The sequence below is a fragment of the Trematomus bernacchii genome, unplaced genomic scaffold, assembly GCF_902827165.1.
Source record: "Trematomus bernacchii unplaced genomic scaffold, fTreBer1.1, whole genome shotgun sequence".
Lineage (NCBI taxonomy): Eukaryota > Metazoa > Chordata > Actinopteri > Perciformes > Nototheniidae > Trematomus > Trematomus bernacchii.
The window spans coordinates 6,538,803-6,559,860 of NW_022987714.1; the positions used below are offsets into that span (position 1 = coordinate 6,538,803).

Sequence of the window (21,058 nt, forward strand, 5' to 3'; positions counted from 1 at the left end):
TATAGAGGTAAAAACAATATAATTACAGGGAACTGGAATACTAAAGGATCCAAAACTGTAGCAAGAAGGGTTCTAGTGCATCAAACTCAGAGAGCACAGGACTTTCCCTTGTCAACAGCTGACGAAATACAAAGTGTCAATGCAGCATTGAAACTGTGCATCGGTCAATACAGACAGGAATGTTTTTATAGATTTTTGACCAGTATATTAGTCATTTTACCTCTGCCAGCGAGGTTATGTTTTTGGTTTGGTGCTGGTCCAATTTTCATGAAACTCGGTGGAAGGTTAATTGGCCAAGAAAGAACCTTACAGTGGATTATTTTATGGGTTTCATAAAATACTTAGTTTAGATGCTCTTAATAGGTTTTAAAGGAGAGGTGTCATGCTTTTCCGGTTATTACCCGTCCCCTTGTGTGTTATGAAGGTTTTTATGCATGTAAACGGTGTGCAGAGTCAAAACCCTCAAAGTACACCCTATAGCGAGTAAAACTCTAACCTCCCCAAAACGCCTCGTTGGAGATACGTCATTGTCCATTTGATTCTTCCGGGTACGGCATGATGTCAACCCGTACCCGGAACGAAATGGACCAATCCGCGGAGCCGTTACGTTAAGCCCCCGCTGATTGGTCCAAATTGACCAATCCACGGACTTCCTCACACACACATCTGTGTGCAGGGAGCAGGCAGCTCAGCTGATTTCTCCTCCCTGGCTGCAGGCTGATAACTGACAGTTGGGATCGCAGCAAAATTCTCTCTGCAGACCCATTCTCACAGCGTTTATCAACCTTTTTTTTACTCAATATCAAGCCACACTTATTGTTTTTACTTCGGATGTGAGTTTGTGTGTGCTCAGGATGAGTTTGGCTGTGTTTCGCTATGTATCCTAAACAAGGAAACAACACCTCCACGGAGCTCAGCGCGATTCACAACGTCCCGACCAATCGGAGCACACTGTGCTCACAGGGAGGGTGGGGGCTGGAGCTTTTGGAGCTACAACGAGCCGTTAAAGGCAGAGAGTGAAATTCAGTGAATACAAGTAGTTTACAGAGATGCTGTATGAGAAACCAATGTGAGTTTGGAAAAATGCACAATATAAATCTATTCTAGTAGACCTCAACAATGGAATTATGATCAGTGGAAATGGCCATGACACCTCTCCTTTAAATAATGTCCCAAAAAGGATGGTGGCTGTGATTGCTGTGGGCTCTAATTCTTCAATTAGATCTGTTTATCTCTCTGTACTTGCTGCTCGTGTCATCACTGAGTGCTGTTCCACCTGTTTCCAGGTGTCATCTGTCTTGATAGGTCTTATGATTGGATGTACTTTTTCGGCAATGTTGTATCCAAACCATGGAGGGTCATCATTGCTGTGCTCCCAGTGCTTTACACGTGGCTGAAGCTTTAGGGCGGCCACCCTAGAGGAACAGAGGCTATGTTCATTAAAGACTCTCGTGCAGGACTATTTGCAGTGTTTTTTCTAAACTGTCTCTTACTTTGAGATGCTGCTGCAGCAGGCCATAGTGATGGAGCAGAGTGGAGGACAGATCCTCTCTATGTGTCGGAGACTGCGATCCGTGAGAAGAACACAGCCACTCACATCAAGTTCTCGCAGGTACTGAGATCCACTTGTCAGATACTGCACTGCCAAATCTGTCATCTGAGGCAGGACAGGAGAAAATAGAAACATTTTATTATATGAAATTAACAAAAAAGGCTTGAGAGAAGTGTGTTTGTGGGGGGGTTTACCTTCGCACACCCCGACATCCGCAGCGTGACTAGACTTCTGCAGTAAAATGAAATGGCTCTGATGGCCGGGTCTGACAGAGCTACACAGTGAGACACATCAACATGTTCCAGATCTCTCACGTTCTTGCACAGCTTCTGCCCTCGTGAGGATCAAAGCAGACGAGAGTAAAATGTGAGATGAAATATGAAGAGTGCAGAGGACCAATGTTTACGAGAGACATACATGCCTTCCTCTGTTCACATATGTTACTGGTCAGTAAGTGAAACAACAACTGTGAAAATGATTCAAGTTTTCAGGACATATTTTTCCGGGAAACAGCGGCACACGTTTATTTCCCTTTCATTTGTTGATATTAGACACAGGACGTAACCTTAAGCCCATAATAAGTTGTTAACTGTTCTATAAAAATGCCACATCTGGCCACGTGTTGAAATCCTGGCTAAATGTGTACCTCCATGCCAATATCGGTGATATAGACGCACTGGGCAACATTTAACTTCTTCAAGCGAATTCCTTCAAGAGCTGCCAGGCCCTGAAAATACAAAAACAAAGTAACAGACTAACCAACAGGGCCAGATATCTTTTTTTTTTCCAGGAATTTGTGAGAGTAAATAACAATACCTGATCCTGGATGTTGCAACCGCTGATATCAAGAGAGCAGACAGAGCTTCCACTCAGCCACTCCAGACTCATATCAGTCAGACTCTTACAATAACTCAAGTTGAGATGGTACAGTTTACACAACCTTGTGCACACAAGACACAACAAAAGCTGCTGCGTGAGAATATTTTAACAAAACACAATGAGATCTGTGAGTGTGTGAAGTCATACTGTATACCTTTGTGCAATCATCATGACAGATATGTCAGTGATGTGACAGCAGTAACTGACATTCAGCTCTCTCAGTTTGGTGGATGAAGAGCCTTCTGTCAGATACTGTATCCCAGTATCACTCACCCTGTAATACAAGCAGTAAACCCATTACATCATCCAACTTCATAAGAAAGCTCATAATCTAAAACTACAGAAGACACAACCAGACCCACTTGTTACAAAGTGAGATGTCCAGGTGGTGCAGGTTCTTGAGGCTGGCCACAGATTTGAGGCTGGCGTCAGTCATTCTGGAGCATTCTGCAGCGTGGAGTCTGCGGAGGCCTTGAGAGCTGCTGCACAAAACCTTCCAGCTGTTGTCTGTTAGTTGGTTGTTACCTAAAGAGCACAGGGGTTGAAAAACAGACAGAATAACAAGAAGAGAATTCCCTTTCATGCGTTTTTGAAAATGAATGTTGCACAACGCAAAAAGATCTTACCCTCTGTCCTGAAAGTCCTCAGCTTAGCGACTGCAGCGATGGCTTCTAACGCAATGTCGGAGAGATGAGGAGCATCCAGCAGCGAAATGGCCGATAGACAGTGACATCTCGAAGTGAGAGCCTGTTTGGAAAGAGTTAAACTTAAATCTTCTGCTTCTGCTGTCAGGGGTTAGGGTGTGTACACAAAAAATATGTATTGATTTGACAAGGCTAATTATTTTGTGATTTATTACTTATTTTTTGTCTTCGTTGAACATTCAAGAGCTGGGATGTCGTTAAAAACGTACCAATACACAGCTATCTGACAGAGTGGGCATGTCATTGACAACAATCTCTTTGAGTGAAGGGCATCCGGCAGAAATGTATCTGAACCCATTTACAGTCATCTGTGAGGATAGAGAGGAAAATATGTGTATACATGTGAATCTGAATCATTCTTCTGGACGCAGTTTTCATGGCTGCTCACATTTTCAGGGCCCCAGAAAGTAAAACATCTGGAACCAAACTAAAGCACACTCCCAGAGGATAAGTGTGTTTTATGTTGCCGTGCGTGTGTGTGTTATGTTATGGCGAGTGCACATGGTGAGTGGGTGGGCCAGAGTTGATTAAACCCAACCCTCCTCTTGGCCACAGTTGCCTTCCACTCTCCCTCTCCTCCAGATATGTGTTCATTTGCTCCGAGTGCAAACAGTCACCAGAGAACAGCCAGAAACAAGCAGAGACACGTGGAGACAGAGAGTGACTGGATTTATTAAGAAGTGGACTGAACCTCCTCTACACCCTGTCTACTTTTAACTGAAAGGTGAGACTAAATACCAAACCAAGGAGGATACCGACTGACCTGAGTGCAGCCGGACAGGTTGAGGTGGATGAGATTGTGGCAGCCCTTCTCTGTGGCCAGGTACAGAAACCCTTCATCTGTGAATCTGTAGCAGTAGGCCAGGCTCAGGTATTGAAGGTTTAGACAGTTCCTGTTTAAGATCAATGGTTGGATCAGTTTATATTTAAAATATTGATCAAAAAGGTAGCATGCATTATGGACATGAGCTAAGAGGAAGAACATTTGTATTTTAGATTTTTGGTTGACTGGTCCCTTTATGCTTTTGTAGATAGTAGTTGGTTTTTGTAATGTTTTTTTTAAACAAAATGTATAAAGTTAAATACTTACTTTCAAGTGTTATCACATTTTTAATTAAAATATATCTTTAAATATATATATATTTTTTTAATACAATATTTTCAAAGCATTTTGCATTGTGTTAACTTACTACCCATAAGGGAAAGAGCTAAGGACTAAAATAGGTTGAACCTTTGAATCCATCGTCAATGTAATCACATAGTCTAAACGTTTTGTTATGATTCATCTGTTATCATTAAGTTGGCCAAGCTGCTCTTAGACATGAAATACAAGCCTGTAGCACATTGGACAAACAAAAATGGAGATCATTCTGGGAACCAAAGGGCAGGAGGCCAGAAAGGAGGATAATGGGAGAGTTTACTTTTGATATGCAAGTGAGCTGTACCACTGTTTCATGCACAAATCTTTAAAATGTTTTCACAATTACTGGAGGTTTACCTGGACAGTTCTCTTAGAGTTTTGTTTGTTATTAATGTGCAAGAAAGGTTCAAGTAGAGCAGACAGGGACAGCCCTCGACAATTCTCTGAACCATCACATCCTGTGAAAGAGATTTAAATGTTACCTCAAGTTCTCTCATAAATGTATCTGATACTTATCTTGATACTTGAACTTAAGTCCATGGCACAGTGCAATGCCACAATCAACAAAGCATTACCAAACATGTGGCTTTCATTAAATGCATTATATGTCAATAATTAGAACTAACTAAACAGTCAACATTTGTCAATCAATATTCTACTTGACTTAACAAATAAGAGTCTTAATCAATATTAATCACTTTATACAATGTAGTAATCTTGAATAAAGTTAAATATTTCATTAGAAAATGATGATCTATACATTCTCGTGTACCTGTTTTACTTACGGTAACATTAAAACACTCTGACAAATTGAGGTCTTGGACATTTCTGCATTCACCTATGAAAAAAAACAAAGCAGAGAAATGTCTGTTCAAACTGCTATGTTGTAGTCTGCTATAATTATTAAATTGAAGTTGTGATAGAATTGGTTAATTTAAGACAGTATGTAGAGAACAACATGAAGTCTTATGGTACTCTACTTTCTTACGAGCTGTGTATACATTCCTGGACGGCTCCTATCTCTTACATAATGTGCAGCCGCTCACTTCTTCCTCAGAAAGCAGCAGCTGTTTCCCATAAACAATGACCCTGTCCACTTTGACCATTTGCTTCTGTTTCCAAGTTCGCTTTCATCACACTTTTACCCCTAAATCCTACTTTTCTGCAGCTCTTCTTTCTGAAAAGACAATCCCTGCAGAGAGCATGCGTGTGACCTCCTCTCTCCTGTTAGCCTCCCTTTTCCTCCTCCTGCTCCCGTACGCCGAGATGAAAAGACCGGGGAAGGGCAGAGGCCTCAAAGGAGCAAGGCACAAACTCACACGGAACAGGTATGGATCCACTCATGTGTTGGGCCTAATTTATTCAATGCAAATATCCCCCTCCTCTAATGAGCATGTGAACACTGTGATAAGCCATGAATTCACTTTGTCAGGGTGAGAGGTGTTGGGCGCCACAGCAGATCGGGCCCCTCCAGGATTTCTGCACCTCAATGCTCAGAGTTGACAGAATCTGGAGACTTCTTTGTAGACTGCCAGGACCGAGGCCTCAGCTCCATCCCCGCCTCACAGTGGTCCAAACAACCAAAACACCTCCTTCTCGCACGCAACCGGATCAAAATCCTTCGTGATGGAGCTTTCTTGGGATTTGAGAGCATAACCAGTCTGGACCTGCAGCAGAATCACATCTCTTTGGTGGCTGAAGGGGCCTTCCAGGGTCTGACACGCCTTACAACCCTGCTGCTGCAGCACAACCGCCTGGGGACACTGAGCGAAGAGGCCCTCATCTCCATGCCGAACCTACGGCACCTACGTCTACATGACAATCCCTGGAACTGTGTCTGCCCGATGGAAAGTCTCATCCGCACCCTTCAGGTCCCAAGCAACCGTAATCTTGGAAATCATGCCAGGTGATTTCCACCAATATTTTTTTTCACAGATAAACAAGTTATTACTGATTCTAATAATAACACAGAGCCTCCATTATATAACTTTGGATTTCATCATGATCTCTTCTAGGTGTGCAGAGCCCTCCAGGCTGAAAGGCATGAAGTTGAGGCAGATTAACCCAGAGTTTCTCTGTAAGGAGAAGACAGGCCCAACAGGCAAACCACAGGGCGACCAAACATATCCCACAAACCCTGTACAACCTATTCCAATTCGCACTAAACCGGACGCCACCACATCTTGCCACACCTACCTATTCCCCCAAGTACGGATGGACTGCAGCAAGCGAGGCAAGTTCACAAACAGTTTTTTCCTTTACATGTCTCATAAACTGAACCTTCCCCTGAGCCTCAGCACATATGTTTCTGATGCAACAGGGAAAAATACCTCTAAGGCATCGTGTCATGGAGCTCGTATGTTCATGGTTAATATTCTTGCTGCATGAGTAGATTGACAAAACGTCCACTTCTCAAAAGAGAAGAGCAGGAGGAGACACATCTGGTTTGGCGGCTGTTTTCTATTCAGCATTAAGTTGCTTGGGTCCTTAACCTGTGACTGATTTTACTTTAGATTCACATGTCACATTATGAGCAACTTGGAAATAATTACCTAAACAAAGTCATCAGAATAACTCCATTGCATACCCTGCTAAAGCATTTAAAATGAACCTAAGAATAATAAGTGTTACAACTATCTGCCTCGTATTGGCAGAAAGCCTGGATTTAGATTAATGATCAGGGCAGAGCATAAGTCTGTCTCTACGCACATGTATTCACTTGCTTTACTAAGAGTGCAAACTCAAGATGATTTTTTGTGCAATCTAAGGTTTGGCACATTTGAATGGTAAAGGTGAAAAATCCCTCATTGTAATCAATAAAAAGAAATACTGACCATATGAATGAAGCAATGTTATATTTTGTTTCAAGAGGTAAAATAATGAAATATATTGGAGCAATCCTTCCCTCAGTAACCCCGTCTGTTTTGTTTTTAGGTCTAACTGAGGTGCCTACAGGTATTCCAGAAGATGTTGTTCATATAGATATGTCCCACAATTCAATCCGTCATCTCAAAGCCAGAGATTTCCAAGGAGCCAGGAGCCTAAGAAGCCTCAACATAAGTCATAACAATATGGAGCACATTGACACAGGTATGTGAGCTATGATTACATCATACTGATACCTATTCATCATAACCAGTACATATTACAGTATGTGCTTCATATTTCCTTTAACATCCAGAATGAAAACCTACCCCAATTTGTTTTTATTTGGCTGATGGATATCATACGGCAGGCCAAAGTTTAAGAGCATGTTAAACAACTGCTGCTGACTCCTGTTTCTTTTAAGACACTGGGAACTATGCCATCTTTGTGTATACCGTTATTATTGACTTTATTTATAGTGGGGAAAGCTGAGAGGGTTATGCACATAATGTGGACACTCTGCTTAAGTGATTCAGACACAAACTGAACACCAACCAACACATTCCTTCCAGAGTTTGATTTCACTACTGGCTTTTCTCTGTAAACAATAAACAGCAACAACAGGTCTGTCTAAATATAACTATACAAAGAGAAGAGAGAAGTAATCAATCTCTCTTTTCTCTCTCCCAGGTTCCCTCTCTGGGCTGCTGCACCTTCGTGAGCTAGACCTGTCCGACAACAGCCTGCATTCTGTCCAGTACGGGGTTCTTGAAGACCTTTACTTCCTGTTACAGCTAAAACTGGGAGGAAACCCCTGGGTGTGTGACTACAGGTGGGTTCTTCAGCGCAAATCTTTCCTTTATTTACTTTAGACAAATGCAAATAATAAATGACTGGATTTTTTTTCAGCATCCACTACATGATGTACTGGCTGCGCCTTCACACAGGGGTCAGGTACTCGGGCATGCTGTGTCGCTCCCCTCCTGAACATACAGGGGAGAGTGTGGCAGAGTATGTGCGTTCATACAACAGAGCGTGTCCAAAGGACAGACAGCACAGCAGAACAGATCCAGAGCAAACAGACCCTGAACTCTGGAACACAGCAATGGAAGTGCAGGGAGAGCTGGAGGAGGAGCTGGAGCCCAGCCACTTGAGAACACCACAGAAATACCAAATCATCAGGCTGTCCTGAATCCAGTGAAATATGACCAACAATTTACCTTTTGCAAATGCTATTTAGTTTCCCTACTTTCGCTTCCTTTCATTATTATTAAACTGTCTGTATCAGATGGAGATCCTACTGTCCTTTTAATCAAAGTATAAAGATCTTATTAACTTATTGGTTGTTCTACTCATAATTATTATCAAAAGGACATGATCTGTATGATGGAATATGGATATTGCAGATGAAACACAAAATGAAAATCTAGCAATTGAATGTGCAATACTCACTGATGCATTTCAGGCTTGGCCCCTTTAGAGTTGTGCAGCCACGCAGGTTGAGATGGATCACAAATGGACGGTAGTTCTGCAGAATCTGCTTCATCTTACCCTCTGTTATCCAGTCCTTCTCCACAGAGAAGTTGATCTAATAGGGATACAAAATTAAGGAACATTTATACTCCTGTTTCAAGTATAACTTCAAACTTTACTATGAAATTGATTAAAGATGCATCCTCCTAGTACAGACCTGACTCCACAATGTGCCTGACTGGATGATAGCTTTCCATGTGGAACACACCTCAGCACAATTTAGCCAGTCTCGCAACTCTAAATATCGAAAGATCTGCAGAAAAGAAATCACATGACGTTTGATCGTTTGGAAAGGTGTACACGTGTAGATTCTCTGTTATTTGTACCAATATCTTAGAGACCAGTTGTCATGTTGGAAATGTTTGTGCAATGTCAAGAGGACAGTTAAGCACCTAAATTAGAAAGACAAGATTCTCCTCTGCCACTTAGAGAACCAGTGTGATGTAAGTGTACAAGCAGCCTCTTTCTTTCTCCAAACATAGTCATGTTGAAGCACCATAGATTAGGAGGTGTTGGACAGAAACACCAGAGCAAACAAAGCCAAATCTGCCCTGCCTTTGCCAGCAAATGTGATTCCAAAAACAACAGGGAATATGTTTGTCAGTGCAAGGAGAGTCAAAATATGTTTACAGCTGTTAACATATTTAAAAAAAACACTGGTATTAAAATACTTCTGTAATAATATAATACAAACAAAAATGTAATTAGCAAAGACCATAACAGAGATAAGAGTTGTTCAAGAAACAAAACTCTTTCTCTGGTAATAGGTATACTTGATCCCAATGATCTTAGTTGATATTATACAACCTGGCCTCTAAGAGACTGGAGGAATGTTGACAGAGAAGTTTACTTAAAGTCTTATGTAACCCGTATGATCTCATCACTGAGCTGCTTCACATTTAATTCCACAGCTATAATTTCTCTGTGTGGCACCTTAATGTAGTTTAAGAGGAACTACCTTCAGTGAGAGGTTGCTAGGGAGCATGGAGAGTACGTCACATCCTTCCTCGGTCCGGTTGACCAACCTCTGCAAGATCCAAACAAACCATTAAAATAAGAAATGATAAGAATGAGAATTTGTATATTTCAAAAATAAATACAATTATAAATAAACGTTTACCTTGTAGTACTCTTTTGTCCTCTTTGAGTTCTTTAAAGCATTACGCCATGCAGCTATGATGCGCTTAAGACGACCAGCGTTGACAAGTCTCTCAAGTTTTTCCGAGGCAACTAATTAGAAAAGATATTCAAATCTTATATCATATGTTCATCAGTTTCGCACAGAACACTTGGCAGAGGATAACATGTGGGCTAAATCATGGCAAAAATATTATTATCATTGATCACAAAGTTGGATTCTACTGAATCCTAAGACAAATAAAGCTCAGAAAAATGTGGCCAAGTCTCAAGAGTGAAATGTGAAAGGGACAAAATGAGTCACAGGAGTGAGTGTAGTTGGGAAGAAATGTGTCAGGACATTCAGTTTGGACAGATTCCTTAACCACAGTGCATGTATGTTCTGGCATTGTATTCAAGTTAGCTTCCAAAAACAGTCAAAACTCATCAGGAGTACAGAATATTTGAGTAAGCACTTACCGGCCTGTGTCTTCTTGCGTAATTTTACCCAGTTTAACCATTTAGCAAGTGCAACCAGCTGGCAGTTTCTTTCATGACGCTTCTTTTCCAGGTCCATCTTCAAAGCCAGCTCCGCAATATCTCTCTTACTCTGGGCAGCGAACCTCTTCCACTTCCTGTCCCAAACATCAAACACAGCTCATCATTAATTCAGTGGAAAGGTAAGCAGGCAGACTGACAGAAACCTGCATTAACCCAACGGCACAGGAGTCAGTAACAATGAAATAATACTGTTGTATTAGTGTTTTCTAATGATGATATCAACTGAAGCTGGTTGGGACATTTAGACAGGGCAGAGTTATTGACTGGATAAAAGGTCAATGTTGTAGAAGTATGCACTGACAATAGACAGGTGAAAGGCAAACTGTGAAATATAATATCCTCATGAACTGTGTTAGCAATGATCCAGAAAATACTTTAATTTGCATGGGTCAAATTTCTTCATAGAGTGATATCTGAGTCTTTTTTGAGATGTCGTCCTATCAGTCATACCATTTATAAATATATAATAAAGAATTATGGATTCACAAAGGACATTTAGAGGAAGGCAACTGATGTTTTAGAGCTATTTCTGGATAGCTGAGTGATATTTCAGCCATCACCACTCTCTGAATAAATGCTCCACCTGTGCTGGTCTAATTAGGTTGATTTGAACACAGCACCAGCTGTCTTCAATCACCTAATTGCATCAGAGTAGCAGACTCAGAAAGGTTTTACTATCCTCACCTGCACTTTTCTTATGGTTGATGGCTCTCAAACCTTGAGGAGAAAAAAAAGGGAGTATGGTTGATTGTTTTCTGGGCTGGTAGTTTTAATCAACCGTCTGCTGAGAGTGACCACTGGAGTTGAATTTGCTACCATGGCTCTTCCATTTGGGTAAATAAAACAAAAGTGTATATTTGGCAAAAATTGGCCTGTGTTACTCTTTTAAAAAAACGTTATTGTTATTCAGGGTGTCTTGGCTTTGCTCTCTGTTGTTATGGGCCTGCATTGGCTTTACTACTCAAAAAGGTAAGATTTCTGTATTATTCCTCAACATGTTCAACAAAATGAATTTATTGTAATGTCTGTTTATTCCCTGATAGGCTACAATACTGCACATGGCTACTCTCTCGATGGTGATGACTTCGGTAGCGATGAAAGTGGGCCTCGCACACAAACTTCAAACATGTTTGATTCTGGAGAACCTTTATTCACCAACCAAGAATCTGTCAGTCCAAGGGATGAAATGCAAGCTCTGAGACGCCACAGCTTTATTTCCCTTCAAGGAGAACCAGAGAACCATGAAAACAATGAGGATGTTAGCTCTGTTACTGGCCTCAGTGAAGACATGGTACAAACCAACCCAGACTCAGAACATGTCCCTGCCCCCCCAGTGCAGAAATATGAGCATAAAGGAGCTGGTAATCAACACCCCTTTGGCCTTTTAGTGGATGTGCACACACAAGAGAAACCTATGGAGGGGACCAGTTTTCAGACAGTCAAAGATTTCAAACGGTTTATAGAAAAACTGAAGAGTTCATTTTTGATTCCAGGAGGTGCCTCTGGTCCACATTTTCAAACTGCACGGGAAACTTTGAAAAATGAGATGGCTGCTAATGCTCAAAATATAAAGGGGGAAACGGACATGGGCTATAGGTCTAATTATACAAAAGAAGTAACCGCCCATGATGACGCCAGTGAAAATGAAGTTTGGAGTGAAGCTATGAATACAGCGTTTGAACAAAGTGAAAATGGCACCAACTACCAAATGCCAGGTGAAAACCCCTCTGTCCCAGATCCTGACAACTCCACTGAAAGTCTCACTTATTCCAGTGTTTATGACAACCAAGACTCTGGCCCAGGGTCTGCTCTCTACCCACACCACCCAGAGCATGTTTCACGTAATTACGGTAGTTTTGACAGTTTTGGGGAAAACCCTGATATTTCTACAAGTGCTTCTTATAAGCAAAATGAAGACTTCCAGTCAAAAAACTTCAATCTCCCTGAACAAATACCTTCTGGCTCATACTATGGAGATGATTTGTATTTTGGTGGCTATGTGACTGCTCCCCCTGTCAGCCTTCCATACAGCCCATCTCAAGATTTAAGCTACTACTCAAGCCAGAGATCCAATATAATGCCTTTAACCTCTAAGGTTATTCAACAACCAACAACATCTCACACTGGCGGCTTTGAACTTGGTGAAGATTTCCAAAGTGAGGAGCTAGGCAGAGTGAACTCAGCCAATGACCTGTCTGCACCAATGCCCAGATCTTTGAATTCCTATGCAAAAAGTGTACATGTCAATGGACCGAGAGGTCGATACTACATCCCATATCAGTTACCAAAACATAGGGAAAGCCCAGCCCAACCATTGGAGGCTTATCAACCCACTGAAAACAAGCAATCAAAGGCTGTAAACCACTCTCCCACCGCCCACCTGCTTGTATCTTCTGGTTCCGTTTCTTCAAGCTCTGATAACATCTTACCAAAGAGAAGTAGCGGTCATGTAGGAGTTCAAACAAGTAGCCCACATGATGCTCAGACTCGAGCTTTCAACAAAAAGCAGCCAGTCAGATTCCACCGACTGTTTACTAGGAAACCTTTCAGCTTGCTTCAAGACTCAAGTGGACATGATGGATATCTCAGAGACCAGATAGTCGATGTTAGCCCTCCTTTCAACCTGGCTGCAAAAGACAGGGAGAAATCAGACCTCTCCCAGCTAAATCAAGCCGCTGACACTCGGGGACCAAAACAAATGGCTGACAATACCATAATTATTCCCATTTCTAGTGGCTTAGATTCAACTCAGAGTGGGATCTCATCCTGGGCCAGAGACGATGTGCATTTGAACTCTCTTACTAACTTGGCTCCGACCTCAGCTTCAGAGAAGGCCTATTCAAGATTTTTTGGCAATGATATACATGGTGTCAGAAACCCCCAGGGCTTATATTCTAACCCACTACGACGAGGTCTTTCTGCAAACAAAGCTCTGCAGACCTTCATAAAACCAAACAAAGAACAGCAGACTCCAGCCAATGTGAATAAAGAGCCTCGCATTGTGGCCAACCTGCATCTTAAACCACTGTCTGCATCCAAGGTTTCTGATTCTACTTTCAGTGATGTATTTTGGAGGAATGGTGGCCACAGAAAAAGGCTTCCTTCTCAAATGGGCCCAAACAGGTCACCACCATTTGTAAAGGCATATGTTCACAAGTCCAGAAATGATTACAAAAGGAAGAGACTATCTCTATCAAAGACCCATTATTCACCATATCAGGTGGATGAATACAAGAACAATGTTTACCGCAATGTAAAGGATTTGAAGAACAATAAAGAAGGATTGAAACCCTTCAAGTGAAGCACAACATGGTATGGAAACATTTTAAAAACGTTGCTTGTAAATATATGAATGTTGTACTTATGATTAATTAGAAGTGAAAGCTTTGACCCGCACTTCATTCTGATGTATCAGTTTGAAACTTTAAAATGTAATTTGAACAAGAAGCTTTTGTAAAACTTCCTATTAACAATACCTAATGCTCTCATAACTGAATTATTGTTTGTTGTTTTTTCATTAGGATCTGCTGCCATCTTCATCTTCGAGGTAAATCAAGTTTATGTGCTTCTACAAACATCTGCTGTGATAATGAAAGCCATGAAAAAGTTTATTACCTCATCTTGCTGTTGTCACTCGGGGTAAGCTAATCAGCAACTTTAGTGTTTTAGTTTTTCTTTTCAGTCACAAATGAAAAGCATAGTCAGTGCCAGTATTTGAGCATTAAAAACTGACTCATGAACGGCAATTTGATATTTCTCAGAACTCATTATAGGGGGATGGTTAACAATTCCTGTATTTTAACTTTAATTTTGTTAAACTGAAACTTGATTTTGTTTTTATAGGGTGCACTTAAATCAATTCATGACGAACACTAACTCTACTTCGTGATGGAGCCTATGTCTAACTTTTTTCTCCCTCAGGAAATCCATGATAAAGTAATCCCATCCCCATGTGATGATCACAACTGTAATACTGTAGGCATACCTGAAGCAAGAGCTTGTTAAATTGTTCCTGTAACAGCAGTAGGCCTTTTCGAAGAGGCAAAGGGACATCTAGAGAGGCATACAGATCAGCAGTTATTATACAAGCGCTTAAATCTATTAAACTCTCATTTGAGTATTAATGTGTGTGATGAATCTGTGCTCAATCTGACTATTGATGGCATGAACAATACTGAACCATAATGTACCATGATGTCATCTGGCTCCATATAGGCACAGTCCGAAGTCCTGTCGGTCAGAGTGGTTGTTGCTGGGAGCTGTTCTGCATCAGCGACAAATTTGTGCCTTAAAAATTGAAATAAAGTTGAACAACAAAACAGATCATCTCCAACAAAAAACTTGGATCTTTGAATGATTGTTATTGGAAGAAGTTGGTCTATTTGGTGATTCATCACAAGATTTTAATTTATTTTATTCTTTATTTGCAAAACCTGTAATGACCACCACTTTAAGTTTTTCAAAGAAAATGCTCTAAATGGAAATCTAAGCTGACAAAGACAATATATGATTATCCTTCCAAAATGTTCAAAAACATGTACAATGCCTGTAAATGTGATTGGTAATAAGAACGGAGGATGCTGGTAACTAGTTTCCTTAGGGGTGTGGTTTTTGAAAGTCAATATAAGTCTAATGGTGACCTTTAGAAAACTGTTAAGTATCTTAAAATGGTGTTAATGTGAATAAATAGAAAGACTGGACAAGGTAACTGACATAGGACAACGCAAAGCAATAGGAAACACAATTTGATTAAAAAAACACACATTTATCGTCCAGTTTTATATAAACGTTCCCTCTTTGAGACATTTTGGCTCAGATATTGAATTATTTTATTTGTCCTGGACCTTGATTCTTACTCCATATTTTTTAGCCTACCATGAATATCACTCAAAAGTTGAGCAAGTGAGCCCCCAAGTGTCCATCCCAAGGAAAGTCACAAGAAAGATAGTCTACCTACCAGTCAACATCCTGAAGACTGTCATGTCCCTGGAAGGCCGTGAGAGTGTTTTTCAGGAACTGTATAGGGTCATTGGGACATGACAGGCATGAAGCTGTCAATAAGGCCTATTGTCAAAGAAGCCGAAAAAAAGATGCGAATTACTTCATATTCTGAAAATGTAAACATAAGTGATGATAGAGTAGTCTAAGCTCATGTTATATGTAACATTACCTGCAGCAATCTTTACTTAATACATTTGTATGCACGATGACTTACCTTATATATTTGTGGCAGGCAGTGTTTTGGATCGCACTCATTTAGAGCAGGCTTTGCGTTTGCCCCAGCCATAGTGTGTCTTTGACACATTTGCAAAGTCGTTTAGAGTAATTGTAGAGGAATAATCGAGTATCTTAACAAATGTTAACTAACCTCAGCTCAATTTAGCGTTTGTCAGATTTGGCCCGGTTGTTGCCAGGTAACGAATAAAGTAAAATGTCACATTGGTATTGGTCAACTAATGTCATGCGGGCTGCGGCAAGATGTAAATGTGACAAAGTGGACAAAATAAACGGCGAAATGCACATTATGTTTTAACTAACACATTGCATACGTGATTTTTTTTTGTATGTGTATATAATATAATGCAAAGTTAATTGATTGTTGTTTATAGCCAGAAAGTAATCACCCAGCGAACGATTTGGTCGGCCACTCTCTGAGCCAAGGCGTTGCCAGGTTGGGCTACTTTTATGCTTTTCAATTAAGTGTGTGGTTTTAAACAATTTAGGTCAAATATGCGATATTTCGAGCAACAATATCACACCTAAATCAAAGCGTTATTCTTATTGACATGTTTATGTCGTCATAGCTTTATGATACAATAATTATGAATGTGTTAACTTGTAGCCTAGATATGAATGTTATCTGATCCAAAAGACGTTTATTTTATGTACAAAAAAATAAAAAAATAACACGGTTACAATCAGGACAAAGTCATGTATAGTGACTTTGTCCTGATTGTAACCGTGTTATTTTTTTGTCAAATGATAAAACATTACGGTTATCGATGGCGACTCTAAACTCTGACTGGACTGCTTTTTGCCAGTCAAATATGGCAACCCAAGCTGCCCGGAACCACAGAGCAGATCATTGTTGACAACTGTAGCTCGGCTGCAAACTTCTCCAGCTTTCAGAACAATGAAGCTGTCATTCATTTGGTTGGGTTCTGTTATGGTTTCAACGGGTTGTCTTCAGCGCTAGCTTACTGATGAACCGGGTTTGTTACGTTACTGAGCATCAGTAGCTTGACGTTAGCTAGCTAACAGTTAGCTAAAGACGCAGCAGCAGCATGGGCGATGGCAGCATTACTCCCAGGCTCGGCAACATGAAAGCGTTTCTAGGTTTAGTTGCCGGCGCTGGAGCTTCCTACGGTTTATATAAACTCATTAGCGGGGAGAGTTTTAAGAGAAACAAAAAAAGTGCTGCCAATGAAAGTGCTGGTGTGAGGAGCAGTCAGCCCAGTGAAGGTACCCTGCAGCCGGGCAGCCTGCTGGCCAGAGTGTCCGGACTGGATGTGGTCTGTCCCCGACCTGTGGGGGGTGCTTCAGGTAAGGGCCAGGGGCTCTTAAAGCTTTGACTAACATATCTGATTGCTCCAGCATATTGTGTATCTAAATGATTTCTCTTATGTCCTGTTTGTAAACACAGACTAGTCAGTATATCCCAAACTATGATCTCAAATTTCATAAAAAAAAATGTAAAGAGCATTTGACTGTTAAAGAAAAGCTACTGTGTGGTATTCAGTCTCCTCCAGTGCAAAGAGTTACACATATGACAGCTGACAACTCTTTAATTTAAACACAAATACCTGTACACATTGTATATATTTTTATAATATATATAATGTACGTTTCTTATATATTGATTGTTGTATCTGCTTTTATTTTTAATTTATTTTCTCTTAATAGGTTTATATTTTGCACTACATCAAAGCACGTTCCTTGTAAGTGAAAGAATGCATTGAGATCTACTGGATTTTGATTCTGAATACAAAGAAATGTTTTTAAAATTATTTTCCACCGTAGGTGACCTCGCCCACCAGTCCCCTGGCAACCTGGATCTACAGCACTTGAAAATGCTGCTGTCATGTCTGCAGACCAGCAATAATACAACCGACAGATGTCGGATCCTACTTACGCTAGGAAATTCTGCTGCCTTTACTGTGAATCAGGTACAGTAAGAGTTTACTATCTTAGAAAAACGAAATTCAAGTGTGCTTAGTACTGAGTTTTTCAGCTATGTATTATAATTTTTATTTTCTTCTATTCTAATCCTCCAGAATCTTTTACGGGAATTTGAAGGGATTCATATCATAGCTGGTTTCCTCTCTGATCCTGCACCAGAGGTTAGAGTGCAGACTCTGAATGCTTTGAATAATCTATGTATGAACATCCAAAACCAGGAACAAATAAAGGTATGTCACCATATACTGTACTGCAAATATCCTGAAATCAGTTGCTGCATACAAGATAGTCTGGTAATATATCCATGCCTGTGTGTCTCATAGGTTTATGTGCCACAAGTGTTGGAGCTGATTGAGATGTCTCCAGTGAACTCTGAGCTCCAGCTTGGTGCTCTCAGGCTGCTGACCAACCTTTCAGTCACAGATAAACATCAACACTTGCTAAAAGGATCAATTACACTTTTACTCTCTCTAGTTGTTGTGAGCAAGGAAACTTTACAGGTTGGTATCTTCAAAGTTGCATCTGAATAATATTATTCACATTTTTCATACAATTGTTTTATTTTGTAATAGCTCTTGGAAATCAGATAAAAGCTATGAATACAGTATGATTTATCTTCTAATATTTGCCTTCCAGGTTCAGGCTTTGAAAGTCCTTGTAAATCTGTCATCCAATCCAGATATGATGGATGACATTGTTCAAGCTCAGGTAAGAGTAAAGGAAATATAAAAATAATGTATCATGGTTCTGCATTAAGAGGTCAATAGAAATGCAGCATCATCTATTTTCTTTTGTAGACATACTGTTGTGGAAGGTGCAGAGTTCTTTTATAAATCCTCATTTTGCACTTGACTTTTCTGCTTTTCTCTGTAGGCGCCAGCTTCTGTTGTGCTGCTGTTTGACGCACGAACAGCCTCTGCCGTGCTTCTACGATTGCTGACGTTCGCAGGGAACTTAAAGGCCTGGAGGGCCTCAGCCCAGGTGGCAGATGAACTGAGGCGGAAGCAGGACTGCCTCTTCCGGGTCATGTTAGATGAGTCTTCCCAGCTCCACAGCAGACTGGTCCAGCTGCTCTCACACCCTGATGTGGAGATTCAGTCCCAGGTGGCTCGCATCTTGACATAGACCTCCTTCTCACACTGCACACTTGAACCATGCACAGCTTATGCTTCGACACAATTTGACAAAGCCATCAACCCTTCACCCTTCAATGTCAACTATAAATCTATTGACATAGTCTCATAAAATAGAAGGCTTAGAGGCCTTCTGCTGATATTAAGCTTTCACTTCTTCACTATCTATATTTACAATGCTCTAGAGATCAGAGGTTTTCAAAGTGGGAGTCAGGTCTCCTCAGGGTAGGCTCAATTGAAGGGAAGGGAACATTATTAAAGTAATTATTACTTAAGTTATCAAAGGAGGATCTCATAGAGAAGCCTACATGTGTGTGATTTAGTTAGAGCAATAGTATCGAGATACATTTGTTTTCAGGGAGTTTTTTTCTGCTTTACCAGAGTCAGAAATACCATAGGACAGACCTATTATGTATTTTTTTGTCTGATGTTTTGTCAAACGGCAATATTAGACTGATTTAGCTTAATTGGAGCTAAAATAGCCATGAAATAGCATAATCATGATCCCATAGGAATTTTTTGAGGAGGCCGAAAAGCGTAAGACTTTGAAAACCCCTGCTCTACATCAATATTTTCATCACAATTAAGTTAATTATCCATCACACCTCACCAGCCATATATACACTTTCTTTCACTAAAATGAATTGATGAGCAACCAGTGAGCAGGAGCAGACCATACATGCAATATAACGTAAAACAGACAACCTCTCACTGTCTTTTCCTGCCACCTGCAGCTTATTCTCATGACCAGAAAATGTTTTCCTTCAAAGATCCACAGTGCCCTCCCTTCTGAGAAAGTCATGTACTCTCTCTGAAGGCATGTTCCAGGTGACATTTCTGAACCCAAACCCACTGCCAAACATTTTCTAGAGAATGTGTCAGAACGACCTGCGCAGCTCGACCAAACCACCCTCTGAGGCTCAGAGAGACACTTACTGTAGATGGAGAGCCGTACACCTTAGCATGCCTTGGAGACAAGAATGGCTCATTTATAACATGTTGGATTTAAAGATCATGTTCTTCAATAATCTTTGATTTATGTAATTCATTTGAGAATCAGTGCATCATGACTAGTCAAAGATCTGTCTGTCGGGAAGAACTTGTAGCTGAAACCTTACCTCCACATTAAGAAGAGCTACCAAAGTGGATGGGACACCTTCAATAATTAACTTATTTATGGTCATATGCACAGAAATTACAGAGATGCATGGAGGCAAGAAAAAGGGAGATTCAATGACACAAAATACTGCAAGTTATAATAAATGGATAACATATAATATTAATAAAATGGAAAATATTATACATATGTGGCAGTAATTACAAATGAATAAACTGAATGTAAATGGTAAGGATACAACTTGAGTAAAGCTTGACATCAAAGGTGCACCAACCGCAGCTTCCTGGGATAAAACCAGGACGTAACTGGTGGCGTTGCATCTCTCAAACACGCCGGCAATACCCCAGGGACGAGCGGGGGGGAAGTAGCAAGGGAAAAGGATGTGCTGTGATTGTTTCAGCTACCACACATATTGTGCAGATACGCAGCTTGAAAATGAATGGAGGGGTTGACCTCTTACAGAGTAGCCTGTAATAGTAATTCCTTTGTTTTCTAACCATTAGTATATTTAAACATTTTTCTGCATACAATGGTTATTGAATAACAAAAGAGATAGAATGTTAAGTATGCACTCACAGTAAGTGACAGGCTAGAGCTGTGGATCATTGGCTCTCTTGTAGTATAGAGAGAAAGTGCATGAAAAAAGGGATTATCTCAGAATATGATTTTTAATGCAAGGATTTTATGATATGAGCCTGTCCAGGTGTAATGAAATGCTGCACATTTTACTGACCTTATTGAACCCAAATCCTAAAAATCTCTCAGGCACTATGGTTTACCTAACAGCAGGAGGCTGATTTACTTGTGACCTAGATTATAAGATTTATTTAATGAAGCTTTTTGCCTATCAAATGACAAATGTTTGTTGTGTTTGTTTGAATGGTGCAATAAATACCCTACAAGATCTGTATATCAACATCCTTATTTCTGTTGTTTTCTTAAAAATATTAATCTAGCACTGACTGAATTTGTGTCAAGCTCTGTTGTTGTTGGCTGGTAGGCAGTGCAATTGGGCCTGCCTTTTGGCTTTGAATACTAAGAACCCTACCATGAAGTAGAGAATGTAGTACAAGCTTTAATTTCCAGCAGGTTACTTTAACGGTATTTTCTCTGGTCTCCTTTACAACTGTATCTTCATTTCTTTCAGAGTGCTGTTCCTGGAGTCGTGAAAATGTAAAAAATAAATGTTATTCACTGTTTAATAGAAAATAGTGTAAATAACTGCTACACCTACATCTTACATTTCCCATGATGCAACTCTATGTATTCCAGTTGTTC

The 21,058-nt window shown here is 40.4% G+C and overlaps 4 protein-coding genes across 6 annotated transcripts; 3 read left to right on the forward strand and 1 right to left on the reverse strand.

Moving 5' to 3' along the window:
* Positions 1-1,228: 1,228 nt before the first annotated feature.
* fbxl13 (F-box and leucine-rich repeat protein 13) lies at positions 1,229-15,858 on the reverse strand. Its single transcript, XM_034141529.1, has 21 exons — positions 15,567-15,858; positions 15,307-15,415; positions 14,542-14,729; positions 14,337-14,404; positions 10,271-10,425; positions 9,789-9,904; positions 9,633-9,701; positions 8,832-8,927; positions 8,594-8,729; positions 5,062-5,114; positions 4,634-4,734; positions 3,899-4,028; positions 3,345-3,443; positions 3,058-3,178; positions 2,794-2,956; positions 2,586-2,705; positions 2,369-2,492; positions 2,199-2,279; positions 1,747-1,881; positions 1,494-1,657; positions 1,229-1,415 (listed from the first exon to the last, which is right to left on the reverse strand). The coding sequence occupies exons 1-21, from the start codon at positions 15,654-15,656 to the stop codon at positions 1,229-1,231; spliced, it is 2,505 nt and encodes an 834-aa protein (XP_033997420.1). The 5' UTR covers positions 15,657-15,858.
* On the forward strand, positions 3,731-8,480 carry LOC117491807 (leucine-rich repeat-containing protein 17-like). Of its 2 annotated transcripts, none has more exons than XM_034141903.1 (7): positions 3,731-3,958; positions 5,445-5,604; positions 5,709-6,182; positions 6,292-6,509; positions 7,211-7,366; positions 7,832-7,973; positions 8,051-8,480. In XM_034141903.1, exons 2-7 carry the CDS (start codon positions 5,480-5,482, stop codon positions 8,331-8,333), a joined length of 1,398 nt encoding a protein of 465 aa, XP_033997794.1. In that variant the 5' UTR covers positions 3,731-3,958; positions 5,445-5,479; the 3' UTR covers positions 8,334-8,480. The 2 variants fall into 2 exon arrangements, with proteins under 2 accessions (XP_033997794.1, XP_033997795.1); XM_034141904.1 differs by having other exon boundaries at positions 3,731-3,859.
* LOC117491804 lies at positions 11,031-14,674 on the forward strand. 2 transcript variants are annotated; one of them, XR_004556795.1, is made up of 5 exons: positions 11,031-11,185; positions 11,262-11,320; positions 11,395-13,663; positions 13,873-13,990; positions 14,567-14,674. XR_004556795.1 is itself a non-coding variant. In XM_034141900.1 (5 exons), exons 1-3 carry the CDS (start codon positions 11,169-11,171, stop codon positions 13,650-13,652), a joined length of 2,334 nt encoding a protein of 777 aa, XP_033997791.1. In that variant the 5' UTR covers positions 11,031-11,168; the 3' UTR covers positions 13,653-13,663; positions 13,873-13,898; positions 14,567-14,674. The 2 variants fall into 2 exon arrangements, 1 of the variants encoding a protein (XP_033997791.1); XM_034141900.1 differs by having other exon boundaries at positions 13,873-13,898.
* A 777-nt stretch (positions 15,859-16,635) lies between the features above and the next one.
* Positions 16,636-20,690, forward strand: armc10 (armadillo repeat containing 10). Its single transcript, XM_034141911.1, has 6 exons — positions 16,636-16,894; positions 17,372-17,517; positions 17,626-17,760; positions 17,854-18,030; positions 18,167-18,238; positions 18,404-20,690. Exons 1-6 carry the CDS (start codon positions 16,636-16,638, stop codon positions 18,653-18,655), a joined length of 1,041 nt encoding a protein of 346 aa, XP_033997802.1. The 3' UTR covers positions 18,656-20,690.
* The last annotated feature ends 368 nt before the right edge of the window (positions 20,691-21,058 follow it).

Coding starts and splice junctions, on each gene's coding strand:
- LOC117491807 (XM_034141903.1), top strand. CDS start 5,480: ATGCGTGTGACCTCCTCTCTCCTGTTAGCCTCCCTTTTCCTCCTCCTG. Junction 6,510..7,210: donor GATGGACTGCAGCAAGCGAG/GCAAGTTCACAA, acceptor TTTTGTTTTTAG/GTCTAACTGAGGTGCCTACA. Junction 7,367..7,831: donor TATGGAGCACATTGACACAG/GTATGTGAGCTA, acceptor TCTCTCTCCCAG/GTTCCCTCTCTGGGCTGCTG.
- LOC117491804 (XM_034141900.1), top strand. Junction 11,321..11,394: donor TGGCTTTACTACTCAAAAAG/GTAAGATTTCTG, acceptor ATTCCCTGATAG/GCTACAATACTGCACATGGC.
- fbxl13 (XM_034141529.1), bottom strand. CDS start 15,656: ATGTGTCAAAGACACACTATGGCTGGGGCAAACGCAAAGCCTGCTCTA. Junction 4,735..5,061: donor CAGAGTGTTTTAATGTTACC/GTAAGTAAAACA, acceptor TCTCTTTCACAG/GATGTGATGGTTCAGAGAAT. Junction 3,179..3,344: donor TGTCAGATAGCTGTGTATTG/GTACGTTTTTAA, acceptor CTTTCCAAACAG/GCTCTCACTTCGAGATGTCA.
- armc10 (XM_034141911.1), top strand. CDS start 16,636: ATGGGCGATGGCAGCATTACTCCCAGGCTCGGCAACATGAAAGCGTTT. Junction 16,895..17,371: donor ACCTGTGGGGGGTGCTTCAG/GTAAGGGCCAGG, acceptor TTTCCACCGTAG/GTGACCTCGCCCACCAGTCC. Junction 18,239..18,403: donor ATGACATTGTTCAAGCTCAG/GTAAGAGTAAAG, acceptor TTTTCTCTGTAG/GCGCCAGCTTCTGTTGTGCT.